Raw genomic sequence first — 19,063 nt, 5'->3', positions numbered from 1 at the left:
CGGGGCTTACTATCATTTCACCATTAGATATGGGCTTTGTATTGCAATCATTTTGTATATTTCTGTTGACATTTGAGAACAATGTTTGTCCCAGTTGCAATGTCACTCTAGAGTCCTTTTGAAAAACCGAGGCGAAGGTAAAGTGTATGGTGGAAATGCCTAAGAGGTGTGAGAACACTGTGTTTTGCATCTTACCTGCACTTCATCAAAGAGGGTCCTTGCTTGTTGCAGTGGTATAGGAACACTTCCGAGACCACTCATGGGGAGGTAGGACACTTCAACCAACCATTTACGAAGCTTTTCTGCCATCTCCCTATAGCGTTGCCACTGGCGAATCTGGCTGTCAATGATCCCCCGCCTCTGCTGGGCCCTGCGAATCACTCCCTGCCACTGATTACTGAGGAGTGTCAATTTCAGGTTGAATTCATCCCTAGTGAAGAAATAATTACATGGTAAAAAACACTGTTATCTTGGATGCAGTTATGCAATCAGCCAATGTATGCATTGTCAACAACCCTAAGCCCTGAGAAGTGATCTAGGGTGGTGGTTTTCAAATATCATGCCATGATCTATTATTGGGTTATTGGGTCTATTGTAATTATTTTTTTAAATTAAACTACCGGTGTTTGCAAATGGTGAATGTTTTCATGTCTCAGCATAGGTTGAAGGCAAATATACAATAAGGTCATTGTCCTTCACGCTCTCTCCTTGAAAGCATGAAAGGGGAGGAGTGGACAGCTGCAGGTGCAATGGGAGTAGCTGCAAATCCTACGCAGCTCCATAGCAACACGTGCAGCCCGTGATGGTGATGTCGTTTTGTGGGCCACACTGCAGGAAAACATGTGGACAAGGCTTATATAGAATCTCTGTCTTCAGTTCGAATCATAAGCCACTGGAATCAAACTATGTGATTTAAAAAGATTTTTTAAAAACTGTACTCCATAAACTCTCTCAGTATTCCCTCATAATAAACAGCCCCAACTTTTAGCAAATCATTCCACACATTCATCTGAATTATCTCTTCTACATTGTAGGCTGACTTCACTTTATTCTTAGAAAGATGAAAACCTGTTATCATAGTCTATATAAATGTCATTAATATATTTAGAAATAATAAATTTTCCTTAAGATTTCTCAAGTTCAGGCTAAAGAATACCAGATCTTCTAACGTGTTCTTACCTGTTTTCTAGCTTTAAAAAAATATAGGTAGTTCTTCATTAAGTTTTATTTAATATTTAACTTATGGCTCTAGAACTGGCTAGTAAGAGTTTGTCCTATAACAGACAGAATGAGTTTCTATGTAGATTACAGTGTTATTCACACATAAAGTGCAAGTAATATTGTACTTTAATACTAAATACTGAATACTTGCACTTCTCTACTATAATAGTTTTGCGTTATCCTCTTCTCTTGAGGGTAGAAGCAACTTTGAATTGGACTTACTATTCTGAACTTGTATCTTCTCGAAACTTCCTATTATCCAGAACCACTATAAACTTTGATTTTTGTAACCAAATATGCTGTTAGTCCTAGAAACTTATTTAATGACTCAACTTAAACAAAAGATGAATAATATACAGTCAACATCAACAAAACAAGCATTAAAAATAAAATGTCCTAAATAAAGCCCCTGAAAAAAATTTCGTATGCCCTCTCATTTTAAAAATAGATCCATAAAGGGCCGGGCCCGGTGGCTCATGCCTTTAATCCTAGCACCTTGGGAGGCCAAGGTGGGTGGATCACTTGAGGTCAGGAGTTTGAGACCAGCCTGGCCAACATGGTGAAATCCCGTCTCTATTAAAAATACAAAAATTAGCCAGGTGTGGTGGTACGTGTCTGTAATCCCAGCTATTCAGGAGGCTGAGGTAGGAGAATCACTTGAACCCAGAAGGTGGAGGTTGCAGTGAGCTGAGATAGTGCCACTTCACTCTAACCTGAGCGAAAGAGTAAGACAATGTCTCAAAAATAAATAAATAAATAAACAAATAAATAAATAATAAAATAAAATAAAATAAAAAAATTCATGTGATAGCTACTAAGATTTTGATGATGACTTCTGTTTTTGAAAGGAAATTCTGCTGTATATAATCAATGCAGTAGCATTCAATTGTGATGAATTAGGCTCATGATACTTCCCTAAAAGTTACAAGCATCTGTCATTGCAGAAAATGTACAACTCCAGGACTTGAGAATACCATATAATCCTGCTTTCCCTATCAGGTAACCATCCAAGGCCTCCTAGGATTCCCCACCCTCTCTTGATACAACCAAGCTGTCCCAAACTACCTGCCAGCATGAGGAATTACTTAAAACATGACATTGTTCCCTGTGCTTAACTTGAAGCTCTAAAAAACATAACTCACAAATTAACTTTCAGAACACAATACACTTGCAATCTGGGGCCTTCTTATTGTCAGTAGGTTCTAATCTGATTTTTTTTCCTTCAGCTTTCAAAATTCTTTATCCTCAAGTCTAACCTCCCATTTTCATCTCTTTGGTGTATTTTCCCTAAATGTTAGTATTTAAAATTTAATAGATGCTGGCTTGCATGTGAGTATTTAATTTTTATTTTATTTAATGACTCAAACATTTATAATATTGTTAGAGAGTTGGCTAAGAAATGATAAAGCAAAAGATAAAAGTTAATTGTATTTGTATTTGTTTTATTTTCAAGGCCTTAAATTCTCAGGAAAGCTCATATTTAAGTTTGGCTTACTTAAAATAGAATAAATATGATACCACATTTTGTTGTTCCAAGCTTAACCATGAAGATCTTTTATGCAATTCCAAAGAAATATCCACTTAAAACTGAAATTGCTTCTACAACATTAAAGACGAAACTCTCAATAAATGTAATTTATTTTTTATTTTTTGAAAAAATATCAAGTTAACTATAGTCACAACTACTGGTTCCTAAATATGAGAAAGGTATACATATGTAATAGAATACATGAGGCTAATATTCAAATATCACCATGGAAAACAGATTAGATAAAGTAAATATTGTTTCCAGGAAATATAAATATAGTATGAAATTGTCATTTCACTTGCCATAAATCCGGGGAGAAGATAAATTTTTACCTCTCCAATTTTAATAAAGAGATAATTTGCTATTGTAAATGAAGAGGAAGAAAGATTTCAGGCGGCATGTAATCTGACTTAAGGTAGCAAACCATTTTCAAACACAGAAGAATTCTCATGGCATGAGAAAGCTGGCTGGTATGATCCAGTACTGACTGAAAACCAGACATGAGCTCCAGGCCTGATTCTGTTGCTACTTAGTTCTGTGACCTTGGTCAAATCTGTTCACATTCATGGATTTCATGTTTTTCATCTATAAGTAAGAAAGATGAGCTAGTGATTTCTATGCTCCTTTTACAAAAAAAAAAAATTCTGTAATTATGTGAGAATATTAGAAGCATCTGTTTACAAACCACTGACAGGTCATTGATATGGCTCATGCTGATCTATTCATTAATTCCATTTCCTACAGATGAGTAGTGAAGGTTGGCTAGGTGATTTCCAATTACTCTATGCCCTTCATATAATATAATAGCAGTTCTCTAAAAAGATTCAATACTCAGTCATTTCAGAGATTGAGACAAGCTTCTCCTCCAATTACTGAGGCTCCACCATAGTTCAATTGCCTCAGGAAGATTGGATATATGCCCTCTAATCTGCTCATTAAAAAGAAAATGATTAATTTACTGGAACCTTTCTTTATAATAATTTATCAAAGATCTTACCTGTCATCAACTTGACCTTGTTCTAGAAGACGTTGCCCATCAATAATGATTGAGTGCAAAATCTGCTGACGACTGAACATCTCGGCTTGAAACAACTATAATTTTAAAAAAAGAAGAACATACTTTAGAGTTCCTAATTTTAGTGACCAGTTCTCTGATAACTTTCCAAATATTCTAGTGTTAGCAAGACTATGAAAGCTATCACCAGCTGAATCAGAAAATGTGTGAAATCCTGCAGTTTAGGAATCATTTATTTTTAAATTATCAATTAAGATACACTCAAAGATAAAGTTTAGTGTTTGGTTTACTAAAACTAGGTGACAAAAGTAGAATTATATTTCTCTTCTTTCTTTCAAAAACACCTAATAAATTAACACACAATTTGTTTTCTGGTTTATTTTGTGTATAAAATATGGTCCATATTCAAAACATAGAGAACAGCTTAGGGCCTTTAAAGAAGTCAAAGAAAAAAAAAGAGCCTAGTCTTTTTCTGTCTTTTAAAACTCACTGTTTTTAAGTTTCAGTCAGGTTAATAAATTTATTTCACTATTTAAAAAAACTCAACAGCAGATCCTCTAATTATTTCTACTGTTTTTTAAACAGCTTTATCGAGCAACAATTACATACCATACAGTTCACTCATTTAAAATGTTCAATTTAGTGGTGTTTGTTATATTTACAGACTTTACAATCATGACCACAATCAATTTTAGAATTTTTATTGCCCCAAAAAGAAAGTCCATCCTCATTAGCAATCATTCGCCATTTCCTCCCAACCCTCCAGCCTTCAGCAACCACTAATCTATTTTATGTGTCTATGGATTACTTATTCTGGACATTTCATACAAATGGTATCTTGCAATATGTAGTCTTTTGTGACTGGTTTCTTTCCCTTGGCATAATGTTTCCAAGGTTCATACATGTTGCAACATATATCAGTACTTTATTCCTTTTCATTGTGAATAGTATTCTATTACATAGACATATCACATTTTATTTATCCATTTATCAGTTGATGGACATTTGGGTTGTTTTCACCTTTTGGCTATTATGACTAATGCTCCTATAAACAATGTACTTACATAAGTTTTTGTGTGGACACATATTTTCATTTATCTTGAGTATATACCTAGGATATACTGGGAATTGCTGGGTTATACGATTATGCTATTTAACTCTATGTAACTCTATATGGTAACTCTATGTTAACTGTTTTCCAAAGCAGCTTCACCATATTACATTCCCATCAGCAATGTATTAGGGTTCCAGTTTCTTTACACCCTCACCAACATTTGCTATTTTTTCATTACAGTCATCCTTGTGGGAGTGAGATGCAATCTCATTGCTGTTTTTTTCTATTATTTCATCATCTGTCAACTCAATAAAACTGGATTTAAAAATACCTTAGATATCTTTAAATTCTCTATTTAAAAAATTCTGAATTGTTTTTCTTTTCTCTTAGGTAAGACTTATCTCTCCATATGCATATAATTCATAAACACACAGACCAACTTAGTTACACCAGTAAACAGCAACATAAGGACTAACAGTGGGCAAATTTATTACTTTACTTTTTATATAGTTCTTCTCCCTCTTTGTTTCTTCAGAAATAATTATAATACAATATAATCAAGAGGTACACCTGGAGAGACATTTGATAGATTGATTTCCTGGTATAAAATTCATATATGCTCTTTGAAGCTCACAACATTTTTAAAGACTTTTGATCAAAGCATAGTCTCTTAAGCAATTGACCTTGGCAATATTAAAGCAGTCTCTAACCCAACTGAAAATTTTCTAACGATCTATACACTTTCCACCAACTTTGCCTGTCTTGAGTAAGTAACCTTTAACCACAACTCTGGCATGATACTTTACAAGGAACTGAAGGCTGACATGTCCTTATACCCAATCAGAGCAGCGAATAGGACTACATTTTTATAATTAAGTTATCAAAACCTCAAGCTTAAGAAAGAAGGCAAAATGATGCATGCATTTGGACACTCAGGGCAAAGGGCATGATTTTAATTCTCCCACACAGCATTTCATAGCATCTTCCAAGGGCCTACAAATTTCTTCTTACCCTCAAATCTACTGATACAACTTACCTCATGTGCTCTCTGCTGTTCCAAAAGATGCTGATAATTTCCTGAAATCTCTACTGCTAACTTTTGTTCTGTCTGAACTAGGAACTCCATCCATGTTTCACATTTTTCCAAGAAAGTCTGATGTTGTAGCAAAAATGACTGCAACTTGCTGAAAGAACAAAGGGCAAAGAACAATGGTTATTTTGCTGCTTATTCTTATATCTCTAGCATATAAAACTAGATTAAATAATCTCTGTGCTCAATTCTCATTGGACTACCACAAAGCTTTCATGTTAGGTGGTAAAATTTTTTTAAAAAATGAAGAAAGAGGCTGGTTATGGTGGCTCATGCCTGTAATCCCAGCACTTTGGGAGGCCAAGGAGCGCAGATCACCTGAGGTCAGGAGTTCAAGACCAGCCTGGTCAACATGGTGAAACCCCATCTCTACTAAAAATACAAAAATTAGCCAGGTGCAGTGGCGCATGCCTGTAATCCCAGCTACTTGGTATGCTGAGACAGGAGAATTGCTTAAACCCGGGAGGCGGATGTTGTAGTGAGCCGAGGTTGCGCCTTTGCACTCCAGCCTGGGTGACAAGAATGAAACTCCAACACAAAAAAAAAAAAAAAAAAAAAAAGAAGAAGAAAGACAGTTGAAAAAATATAAAGTTTAAAATGTACCTTTTTAAAAATGATAAAAGTTATGTATATACTTTTAATATATTCTTACTTAAGAGTTTTCTGATTAAAGTGCTATTCAGTACATTAAACATGAGAAACGACTTTACAATTTGAATTTCCCACTTTTAGTTCAAATTTTGTCAGTGTTATGGGAAAGATCAGAATTTAGAAACATACACAAGTCATGGGCTTATAGTCTATTGACACATTGGTGCTATGGTGTGAATGTGTCCCTTCCATAATTCAGGTGATGAAACTTAATGGTGAATGTTCGTAATATTCTGAGGCAGAGCCTTTACACGGTGATTAGGCCATAAGGACTCCTCTGTGAATGGGATTAAGGGTCTTATAAAAGAGGATTCACACAGCGTTCAGCACCATTACCCTTCTGCCTTTCACTGTGTGAGGACACAGTAACCCTCCCCTCCTAAGGATGCAGCAAAAAGGTGCCCTCTTGAAAGCAGAGAGCAGCCCACACCAGACAACTGAATCTGCTAGCACATTGACAGCAGACTTCCCAGTCTCCAGAACTGTGAGACTGTTCAACATTTCTGTTCTGTATAAATTACACATTCTGTGGTATTTTGACATAGCAGCACAAACCAGACTAAGACGACTGGAGCAACCAAGACATCTCTTGTTTACTCTACCTGAATCTTTCTGTAGTCTGAGAGGAGATCAGAGACCAATGGCGGTTCAGATTCTGCATCCTTTTGATTTCCTTATCATTCAAGGGTAATCTATATCCAAGCTCATTTAGACGGTCTAAATCTGGAGCCATGCTGCTGAATTTTAACATCTGTCCCTAGAAGGAAGATTTAAAAGTAGGTTTAGCACCATGGTCAAAAAACGCAAAGCTTTTTCAAAGTGCACAGTGAATTTCTGATTTCAGGAAGTAGCTGGTCTTCGGTCTAGTGGTGTCTGCATTTCTAGGCCACTTACTTACAATCTCTAGCGGTACAAATAGCAAAAAGAAGAATCTCCTATTCAGTCTAAACTGCTGCTGCTATTGCTACTCAAACTCTTCGTTATCCTTTATTGACTACTTACATGTATTATATTATTTACTTGATATATTATTTACTTGATATATTATTTACTTGTGTGGATTATACATGCAAGTATATTATTTACTTTATTTACATGTATTCTATTATTTACTTGATTTTTATTACATATATTATATTACATATACTATTTACTTGATTTATTTACTCATATGTAATTATATTACATGTATCATATTATTTTCTTGATTTATTTACTCATATGTAATTCTTGACAGAACTGCTTAAGGATGAAAATTATGCTGATAAGTAAAAGGCCTTACTTTTTACCATTTATGTTTCATTTGTTCATGCTAATTTCCTCCTTCATTATTCACAACTAATAAAAGTTGTGACAGTGTTAGCTAACTTTTATTGAGCATTTACTATGAATCAAGCATTGCTAAGAGCTTTATATGTAGTAACTCATTTTATCCTTAAAACGATCACTTGAGATAAGTCATGCTGCTTATTCCCTCTTTGCAAGGGAGGAAAGGGAGGCACAGAAACTAAGTAAATTGCTCCAGGCCACCCAGCTAGTAAATGGAAGAGGGTAAACGAACCTCCTTGGGTTCTTGCTAGAGAAAATAAAATTTCACTTGCGCTATGAAGTGACCACACATTGCCGTAAGAGCTCCAGTTTTAGATCTCTGACCCCCAACCCCACAGCTGGTGAGACTCAACCAAAAGAGCAATCTATTCTTTTAGCTGTCTTCCCTCCCTTCAAACACAGGACAACCTTGTTGGTTCTGGTTTTCCGATGGGTGTTCTTATCTCCATCTAGGAAATTGGTTACAGGAAGGAAAAAATGTCAGGCCACCTTTGGCTATGTGTGTGTCTTCTCTTGGCATGTTCTGCAAAAGACTCATGCTTTCTGAAGGAAGAATAAATCTCAAGTATTGGAACCAAAATATAACTATTAAATGGCATAATTTCCATGGGTAGGCATTAGCAATGAACAAAATAGCCATGACACAGTCCTTCCCCTCATGGCACTTACAGGGAGTAAGATACTATTCTAGTAGTCGAAAGTGCAACAGTAGTCCCCTACTCACAGGAGTGTAATTAAATGAGGTGATACGGCATGGAAGAAAAACAACAGTGTGCCATGAAAACGTGTCACTGGGGGGCCTGGCCCTGGACAGACAGTGGAGACTTTCCTGAGAGAGTGACATTGAACAAAATGACCAGGATTTTACTCTTTTTAGTGAGGAGTAAGCTGATGAGGACAAGAAAACAAATCCAGAGAGAGGAAACATCACATGCACAGATGTTGGGAGGCACAGTGGTGCTGGAGTGGCTGGAGGGGGAGATGGGCTATGGCACAGCAGAGTAAGATCCTCAGGAAAGGTGGAACCAGGATGCCACCTTGAGAAGCCACATGGTCTTTTCCCTAAGAGCAGTGGGAACCCTTCAGGGCTTTAACCAAGGGAATAATACGATAAAATTTTCATGTCTGTTGTATTGTTTTGCTTACTTGATTGAATGTTTAAAATCATTCACAATTGGCAGGACACAGTGGCTCATGCCTGTAATCTCAGCACTTTGGGAGGCCAAGGCTGGCAAATCACAAGGTCGGGAGTTTGAGACCAGACTGGCCAACACAGTGAACCCCCCATCTCTACTAAAAATACAAAAATTAGCTGGGCATGGTGGCACGTGCCTGTAGTCCCAGCTACTTGGGAGGCTGAGGCAGGAGAATTGCTTGAAACTGGGAGGCGGAGGTTGCAGTGAGCTGAGATCACGCCACTGCACTCTAGCCTGGGCAACAGAGCAAGACTCCATCTCAAAAAAAAAAAAATCACAATTAAGTAAAATCTTTTCTTTTTTCTTTTTAAAAATTATTAAATTAGGCCAGGTGTGGTGGCTCATGCCTGTAATCCCAACACTTTGGGAGGCTGAGGTGGGCAGATCACGAGGTCAGGAGATCGAGATCATCCTGGCTAACATGATGAAACCTCATCTCTACTAAAAATACAAAAAAATTAGCCGGGCGTGGTGGCGGGCACCTGTAGTCCCAGCTACTGGGGAGGCTGAGGCAGGAGAATGGTGTGGACCTGAGAGGCAGAGTTTGCAGTGAGAAGAGATTGTGCCACTGCACTCCGGCCTGGGCGACAGAGCAAGGTTCTGTGTCAAAAAAAAAAAAAAACGAAAAGTATTAAATTATTTTTAATGGACAAATTATCATATATATTTATGGAGTATGATATGATGTTTTCACACAATGTAGAATGATTAAATCAAGCTAATTAAGTAAAATCCTTAAAAAGAAAAAAAAAAAAAGGTCATTCTGACAGCCAGGAGGAGGGGAGGTTGGGTGGGTGGATGTAGATCTGTGGGAGGCGGCCGTAGGGTCTCAGAGAGATAGGAGTAGCTTGAGCTAGGAGTAGATGATGTTAGAAACAGAGAGGAGAGGTTCAAAAGTTAATAGAGAGGTGAGGGACTGGGCACAGGAACATGGAGAGGGCCCAGCAGTGGGAGGGAGGAGCGGGGTGGTTTCCAGGAGTGAGCTGGGAAATCAGCCTGTGCCCACTGCCAGCACACAGTCCACTGTTTGCCATAGCGAGTCTCACTGGGAGCTCACTTGAAAGAAAGAGTGGGTCTGCATCAGTTTTGAGTTTCCCCTAAGATTTTGAAAACAGGGCTGGGCGTGGTTGCTCATGCCTGTAATTCCAGCATTTTGGGAGGCCTGACCTCAGGTGACCAGTTCAAGACCAGCGAAACCTCATCTCTACCAAAAACACAAAAATTAGCCAGGCGTGGTGGCGTGCCCCTGTAATCCCAGCTACTCGGGAGGCTGAGGCAGGAGAATCACTTGTACCCGGAAAGTGGAGGTTGCAGTGAGCCGAGATCACGCCACTGCACTCCAGCCTGGGCGACAGAGTGAGACGCCATCTCAAAAAAAAAAAAAAAAAAAAAAAAAAATTTGAAGACAGATGGTAAAAGATCTGGGACTCAGATTAACACACTTACCTTAAGTTCTTCCATCCTTTCCTGGATTGTGGAGAGGTCAGATGAATGGCTAGGGTCCTGCCCTTGTAGTATTTCTTCAGCTTCCACTATCCAGGCCTCCAGAGCTTCTAAACTCTTGGCAAAGGTTTCGTAATCAAGAACTCCAGCCTTTTATTCCACAAAAGAAATTGGTATTTTAGTAAAAAAAAAAAAAAAAAAAAAAAAAGGTATTTTAATAAAGACTAGTAAAAGGGCAAGTGGATATTAAAATTATTTTTCATATTCTTGTATCAAATTGCCATTCTCAAGACATCATTCCTATTAAAAAAACAAAGCTATAACAATTTAAATCTTCTTTATGTAATTTTTCTAAAAACTAGAATTATTTCTATGCACCATAAGTGAGTAACAATCAAAATTATTCTTTAAATACTTGAACAACAGGTCTGAAAAATCTTCTGATTCTTGTAAAAGTCTAAGTTAAATAAACATGAATATTCATATTAAAGCCACTTAGTGTTTATTAATTGAACAGACCATGTGGCAGGCATTGGTTTAGGAACTTGCATCTTAAACCGATTCTTAAATTATTTTGCAGAGAACAGAGCAAAACTTCCACCTTCATCGTCCCCACCAGAACTTCCAAGTTTGTTTACTCGTTTTTTTCTTTAGTCTTGAAGGAGGTATTGTTGCAATGATGAGGAATTCTTTTTCTGTATTTGTGCCCAGATATTAGAGAACACCCAATTTACAGAAGATACTAAACAGGAGCTCTGTACCTGTAACGAAGTCTGCTGTTTGCAGAGAGCCTGCTCTAGGGCACACAAGTGTTGACTCAAAGAGAGTTGATCCGATTGAATAGCTGATGCTGCTGAAGCATCCACTTGTTGCTTCAGTTGCTCTCCCAGCTCATGGAGAACAAAGAGGGAGTCTTTAACTGTACCCAGTCCTTTGAGGAGGTCCTATAAAAGGTGACAATATGCCCACTCTGAAGCATGTTTATACTCCTTATCATAAACAGCAATTGGCAAAGGGCTATACATGTAGAAACACACAATTCCTACTGATCAAATTATTATGCTAAATAACCTTCACCTGTGGAAAAATGATCAAGCACTGCAATTTTTAAAAATGCTATGTATATATATTAATATTTTAAACACACATTATATATATATATAACCTATGGATATATATATGTAATTACTCTTTTGTTAGTAAAAGCTATGTAGGTTCATTATAGGACCTTGGGGAAATGCAGAAAAACATATATAAACAAGACAAAAAAAAAAAAACATGATCCAAGAGTAGAGCCAATAACTGGAAATATTTTGGCAGCTTTTTTCCCGCCTCTACGTAATTCATACCAAATTGAAAACAAAATGTTATATTTTTCCTTTTTCTATTATTATTATACACACCAGGAATTTATCAGTGGTATCTTCTATATGTGTGGCCATGTTATTGCAAGTATAACAACCTCCTATCTCAGTAGGGTGCAGAACACAGTGATGATTTTGGTGAGCAGGGGGTAAGAGTAGCCAGTATTCCCATTCTTTTCCATGGCATCTCTTTGCCTTCACTTTCTGTGGGACCCTCTTACAGGTTAAAAAATATGAGCCAATGGAAATTCCCTGTTTCTGCTTTCTATCCTATCATTGAGAGATGATAAGTGACTGCTGCTTCTACCTGTTGCTGGTATCCCACCCAGTCATGCTATGCCTAGGCAGTGAGTTCTGTGAGAGAAAGAAAAACAAAGGGCTCTTTAAGCTTGACATAGACAACAGACAAAGTATATTTCAATTCAGGAGTACTGAAAATGACAGTTCTTGTATATATAAATTATGTGGATGAAAAAAGTACTGTATTATCTTTATTTTTAAATATCCATCTTTAGCTTTAAAGTGATTATTCAGGTTGAAGATATTAGACTAGGTTAAACTTTTATTTATGTAGTCTTTATAGCCTGCCTAATTCTAATAAACTGATTTGGAAAAGTTTATTAAAAGATCCTTGTAACAAGCTCTTAAAAATGAAGACAAATAAGGACAAATAGTAAGAGCCATGTAATGCTTGAAACAAGAGAAAGGCTGTTCCTTAAACCCTTAAGTAGGTTATTGGCAGCTATAATGAAAAAGATAATTATTAAAAAGCTATTAAAAGAAGTATAACAGTAAATCAGGAGAGAAAGACTTCTTTCTACCATTAATATCTTAAATGAAACTATTGTGTAGATGCTTACCTAGAAGATAATGAATGTAAATGGACAAGATCTGGAACAGAAGATTTTTTAAAGATAGAACGTTATTCCCCATATGGTCATGTCTTATATTGACCATCCCAGAAAACACAGAGAGCCTCAATTTTTCACATTGACTAAATTCCACTAGGAAAAATGGAAAACGACTCATTTTAAAAAATCAAACAATGGGAGGAGACCTCTTAGTCTGATGCATATGCACCTGTGTTCTGAAAATCAGGCAGGCTCTTTGATCCTAAGACAATAATTTTTGGATAACTGTCTCATATAGAGAAACATACCAAAGCTTACAGAGACCAAAAGCTAAACTTGGGCAGTCTAAGAAGGGCATGTTGGGAAAACAAGATAGCTTCTGAACATACGTTGCAATCTTGAATCCATGTAGCAACCTCATCATCGGCGATGTCCTTGTTTGTGGCTGCCTTCAACAGCTCATTGGTTCGATCCTCCTGCTGCTGAACCGACGAAGCACACTGTTTCGAGTAGTCCTTGTATCTTTGCCAAAGCTGAAGTAGGGCCTTGCTGGAGTGTAGCTGCTCAGCAATCTCTTCCAGCAAGTTATTCCATCTGGAAATAATAATCAACACTCATGAGCAGATTACCACCTCTCACCAAATGTTGATATTTGCTATTTTATTTTTCATGATCCTGGTTCATGTGAATACAGACATACTCATTTCTAGTTAACATAATAAAAATTAATGTTTCATATTCATAGTTTCAGGGTAGGTAATGAGGATGATGGCAATCTTTGGGTGTACAGTACTTCTAATTCTTTCTAAATCTCTTCACTACATTTATGTCTCCTTAAATTCATGTTGTGAAAGAGAATTTTAAAGGATAGAATCTATGTAGCTCAAATTCAAAATGTCATTAAGTTTTAATTATATCATTATTTATAATAAGGCTGTGATAGAAATAGTGTGTAAAATTAACATACTCCATACCTCATGTTGACTTCTTTCAGTGTATTGGTAAGAGTTTCTGTCACAGGCGGGTGGCACTCTTTTAATAATTGGTTGGTGATAGAACCAAATTTCTGTAAGCTCCTTTCCTGTTTTTCTAGATCATCTTGGAGATTCTGCCCAAAGAAAAAGACCCACAGATGACATAACAGGATCTAAATTCTAATAAGCAAGTTTAAAAGGAATTTGTGTATGTTTTCATAAATATGCATATGTACATGTATAAAGCAGGCATGACTTAGCATCAATGCTTTATCAGCTTTCTTTAGATAATCATTTATTCCTTTCTTTAGGATTTTGTTATTTTGACTATGAGAAGAGGTTATTAGCAATGAAGCCTTCTTCTATTGGCATTTGGATTCTGCTGGAAAAGCTCATAGGGTGCCCTTGTCCATTGTCTGGTAGGAAGCTGCCAGAGATGGTAAATTCCTCTTCAAAGGGTTTAATTGTGCAATGTTTTGTCCTTGGTTCAGAGGCCCACCTCCTTGTAATTTCTTGTTTCTGGCCTGCGAGCAGCCCTCCCACTCTTGTTGTGTCCTGACTTGGCCAGACATGTCCAAACATGCCTTGTGCTGTAACACAGGGACCACTCCTACTCACTCCCTCCCTTGTGAATCACACATTTACCCTAATTGGAAAAGTTTAAGTCTTAGCCAACCAGGGTCATTTTAGATTGTGTGGTTCAACCCTAGCCAACAGGGGAAGGACGCAGGGATAGGGACTGCATTAGGGATAAAAACTCCTTCTCTCCTTTGTTCAGTGTGCTCTTGCAGCGGCCAGAAGTGTAAGCGGCACAATTCTACAGAAGTAAATTTGCCTTGCTGAGAAATCTTGTGTTTAGGTGCTCGTTTTCCTTGCCATGCCAAGCTCTTGTTTCTAATAAAGCCATGGCAATGGTGTATGTAACGTGTTATCTGCCAAACTGTGGATCTCTTTGGCACTCAAAGCCAAAGTCATGTCTCTATTTTATTGCATACCTAGAGTGCTTCTACCACAAACTCCCAAAGATGAAGACTAACAAGGCACAGCTTTGGCAAGTTTTATCTCTAGGTGTTCTTCCTTGCCAAGAATTATTTTTAATGTAAAAAAATGATTTTCAATTGACAAATAATAATTGTATGTATTTGTAGGGTACTACATGATGTTTTGATATATGTTTATACTGTGGAATGAATAAATTAAGCTAATTAACATATCATTACCTCAAATACGTTCCATTTTTGTCTAGCAAAGTTGAACTCATAGAAGTAGAGTAGAATGGTAGTTACCAGGGCATGGGATAAGGGATTAGATGGGGAAAAGAAAGATGTTGATCAAAAGGAACATAGTTTCAGCTAGACAGGAGGGATAAGCTTTAGTGATCCACTATACAGAATGGAGACTATAATTAATAATAATGCATTGTATATGTCAAGATTGTTTAAAACAAAGAATATTTATCAGACAGATTTGGCATCTTCTACCAAGCCTATCTAAATAGTCTTCTACCAAGGACCAGTAAGGGAACTGAAAGAAACTTGTTTCCCTGGAAATAGTGCTGAGGTGATGAAACTAGGCCTCATAATTCCTAAGCCTCATAAAATTTAGAAAGCTTGGCCATCATGAAACTTAAACCCCAGATGGCCACGGATAGCCCCCCGATGTTCCCAGAACCCAAACAGAAAGACAATTCCAGGAAATAGCCTCATGGGGTCCCACCCTGATAACCTCATGGGGCCCCACCCTGATAGCCTCATGAGGTCCCACCCTGATAACCTCATGGGGTCCCACCCTGACTCAATGTCCCCAATGTTCCCGGAATCAGCAATTCCAGGAAAGAACCTCCTAAGGTCCCGCCCCAACCAATCAGAACAAGATACCTTGCTCAGGCCATAGACAGACCCAATTACCACGCGCCTAAAGCTTTGTTTGAATTTCACGCCCTAAGCTGTGTTTGAACTTGTGTTTGCCTATATAAACAACCTGTAACAAGCACTCGGGGTCCCAGGGCCAACTTAGAGCTTGGGACCCTAGCGCGCTAGTCATAAATAACTCTCTGCTGTGAATCTCGTGTCGGTGATCCTTCGCGGCGACCCCTGCCCAGGAGGGAATCGACAGTTCGGTTCCAACAGTGACAGACTCAGTTCTTCAAAAAACTCCACAGGTTAAGTAGGCTACAAAAATTGAGTATTATTTAACACCAATATCTGATTACCCTCAAATGAAAACAGTCAAGGAAAAGACCCTTAATCCTTTCATGTCTTAAGACAGCTCTTGCAAGTATTAAACATATGTTAAATTAAAAAGCATTTCTAACCTCCTCAATGTTATAAGATGTGCTTTTAAATTTACTATCCTCAAAAGAAGTTTTAGTGACCTTTAGTAACAACAATTGAAGGGTTAAGAAATTATATAGACAAATTTGTCCTCCCTCCCTCCCACCCTACCCTAAAAAATATATTTCCTTAAGAAAGTCATATCTATCTCACATGTTTGCACACACTCCTGAGACAGGAGAGAGTGCTCTGTTGCAGACAAACACCAGGGATATCATTATAGACGGACACAATGACAAAGGACCCACAGGAAACCAAGCAGTAAGTGCTAGAAAGGAAGATTCTGTGGACACGCTGGATAGGCCACTGATATTTTACTGAATGGAAGCAACTGGATGGTTTAAACATTTACCACCTTTGTCATTTTTCTCTGTTTTCTTTTGAACATTCCTTGGAATATGTTTGGAGACGCAGGATAAGAAGAGAAAAGGAAAACAAAAGGCAGCGACAATGAATCAAGGAGGTTGAGTTGGCCATAAAATCATTGTATAAAAGACAATGTGAAGATTTTTTACAACAGGATCTTTGAAATCATTTAGTTATATACCAGCTAATCCAGAATTTGGCACACACAGACAAGTTTGCTTAAGTAACAATAACACAGGTAAAATTAATTTTAAAGATCTTAAAAAATAATTAAGTATAAACAACATATGGCAATTTTTCAGGATGATGTCTCCATTTGCTAATTTTTCAGTTTTCTGAAATTAAAAAGAATGTTAAGGATGTATTAAATTAATTCCTTACCTGAAGATTGTCCACCTGAACTTGCACAGCTTCTAAGGAGCCAGTCAGCAGACGGAATCGGGAAAGAGAGTATCTGGCCTCCATGAGGTAACTGTTTATCTTGTCAAAGGCCACTTTGTGATTACTCCATTGGTCAAGCACTGATTTCAACAGTATCTTTAATTGTCCAACCTTTTGAAAAAGACAAACATTGCTTATGGCTTATATTTCATAATATCTGAAATGATGGAATATATATTCAATTGATGGGAAAATATTAACATCTAAGAACTTCATCAGGGTTTCAGGTATCATAAACAAACAAAACTAAAAAGAAAAATATTTAAAAGGTAAAATGTATCAACTTTGAAATTTATGCCTTTCACACTTTTAAACACTCAGTTCTAAGTGGAAATGCTTAAAAGGGTAACATATATATATATACACACACACACACACATATATATGTGTATATATATATTTTTTAAGTCATAAGAGGTTGATACTTTTAATAAAACAGTTTAAGAATTGTATTAAATAAGTATTTCAAATGCATTAACTCATTTAATCTTCACAACATCTTATGAGATAGGTATAATCATTATCCCCATTTTATAGATGAGGACACTGAGACACTAAGAGGTAATGAAAATTACCCAAGATCACACTGTTAGAATGTAGGAGATTTCAATTTCAATCCAGGTAGTCAGGTCCCAGAAAGTGAAATATATCTATAGCTACATCAATACCTATATCTATCTCACATGTGTGCGCGCACACACACACACTCAGATAAATATCTTAAGACAAAACATCTAAGATATTCCTTCCTTATACTTATTTATCTCTATCAGAAAAGTGTTTAGTTTGGTCTGTATCACTTAGATACAGATATCCATTTTGTATATCCTTTCCTAGGTTGGAGACAGATGTTTGAGAATGATCTATCGCCATAGGAATGGATGAGATCATTAAGAGAGTAATGTTTAAAATAAAGGCTTATTCTAGAAAACACCAGAAACTAGACTTAAAAAAAAAAAAAAAAGAGGATAAAGAAGCAGACTTAAAAGTACAAAGAGATAATGTATAGATTCGATTATTTCCTCCGTTACTTTAGGAAAAACAAAACCCCGAGTTTGGACAGAGCTGGCAAACACCGTCCCGGAGCTGGCTTTCGGCAAGCAATATTACCATGTGATCTAAACTCGCCCAGGTTTGGCCGAGCCCTTGCAGTGTGCCCACGACAATGCCAGAGACGTCTTCTTTCTTGTTCTGGATCAAAGCAAGTCCATTCTGCTCAATTTTCTCTACTTCTTTTTCTTTTGCTTTAATCAAATCTTCCAGATCCTGGGAGATTTAAAAAATAGTCACTTTAAATTGTTCTATTATGGAACTCTGGGGTGCACTGAAATTGAGCCATTACAGTTTCATGTCCTAAAAACCTTTTACTAATCCAAAAAGCTTATCTCTTTCAGAAGAGGCACTCCACAGAAGTACTTCTTCCTACGCTCAAATGCAAGAAAAGTCATCTTTTTACACATGGCAAATCAGCATAACTTTAACAAAGTAAAATTTGATAATCTAGCAGATAAGGAAATGGTACTATGTAATTTTCTCAAGAGCCTGTGAGGAAAGAAATACATGTCAGGAACTGTAATGTTATTTATATTATTAAGTTCATATATGTTGGTATTCAAAAAGTTACGCTGCCTACCCCATAGGAAGAAATGTGATTGAATGTGGTATTCTGGGTCCTAGTATCTGAGATTTAGTCACATTTCTACTACTATAAAGCTGTGTCACTTTGGGTAGGTGAGAAATTTCTACTGGGTCTCAGTTTCTTCAGATGGGAAATCAGAAGACTGATTTCAGATGGGAAAAGATAATCTGTATGATCCTCTCTCTCTAAAATACCCTGAATTCTACATGATTCTGAAAGATTTCAGACTTCTTTGATGAATCAAATCCTCATTTTCTTTGGGATATGCATTCATAATTGTCAGTATAAAATGTTCAAGAACGAAAAGCAAAATGAAGAAAAGATCTGGAGCTCATACTGAACCTGTATCATAACCCTAATTTCTATTTTAATGCCATCCGAAAATTTGAGAAGCTCAGTGAAGCAGGCTGAGACTGCTATCAACATTTTATAAATAAATACATTGAAGATCAAGTCATCTGACCTGTCTTGGGTAAAAGAGCTGGTGAGGGCTGGAGTGGGGATTAGAACTCAGTCTTTGGAGCCTATGGACTCCCAGCCTGACATCAGAAGGGAGTCGGCTGAACCT

General features: G+C 37.0%; 1 protein-coding gene across 18 annotated transcripts in view; it reads right to left on the bottom strand.

Moving 5' to 3' along the window:
* SYNE1 (spectrin repeat containing nuclear envelope protein 1) overlaps window positions 1-19,063 on the bottom strand; it is a 530,910-nt gene that overhangs the window by 86,974 nt on the left and 424,873 nt on the right. For all 18 annotated transcript variants that reach the window (XM_050786838.1, XM_050786854.1, XM_050786847.1 and 15 more), the window contains 10 exons: window positions 17,967-18,122; window positions 16,797-16,967; window positions 13,717-13,850; window positions 13,132-13,336; window positions 11,289-11,471; window positions 10,531-10,677; window positions 7,162-7,316; window positions 5,855-6,002; window positions 3,747-3,841; window positions 196-430 (listed from right to left, as the gene is read on the bottom strand). In XM_050786838.1, the coding sequence (XP_050642795.1) occupies window positions 196-430; window positions 3,747-3,841; window positions 5,855-6,002; window positions 7,162-7,316; window positions 10,531-10,677; window positions 11,289-11,471; window positions 13,132-13,336; window positions 13,717-13,850; window positions 16,797-16,967; window positions 17,967-18,122 (1,629 nt within the window). The remainder of the gene's footprint in view (window positions 1-195; window positions 431-3,746; window positions 3,842-5,854; window positions 6,003-7,161; window positions 7,317-10,530; window positions 10,678-11,288; window positions 11,472-13,131; window positions 13,337-13,716; window positions 13,851-16,796; window positions 16,968-17,966; window positions 18,123-19,063) is intronic.

Source organism: Macaca thibetana, chromosome 4 (genome assembly GCF_024542745.1).
Source record: "Macaca thibetana thibetana isolate TM-01 chromosome 4, ASM2454274v1, whole genome shotgun sequence".
Classification (NCBI taxonomy): domain Eukaryota; kingdom Metazoa; phylum Chordata; class Mammalia; order Primates; family Cercopithecidae; genus Macaca; species Macaca thibetana.
Note: the sequence above shows the minus strand (reverse complement) of the source record. Positions and strands in the feature narration are given on the sequence as shown.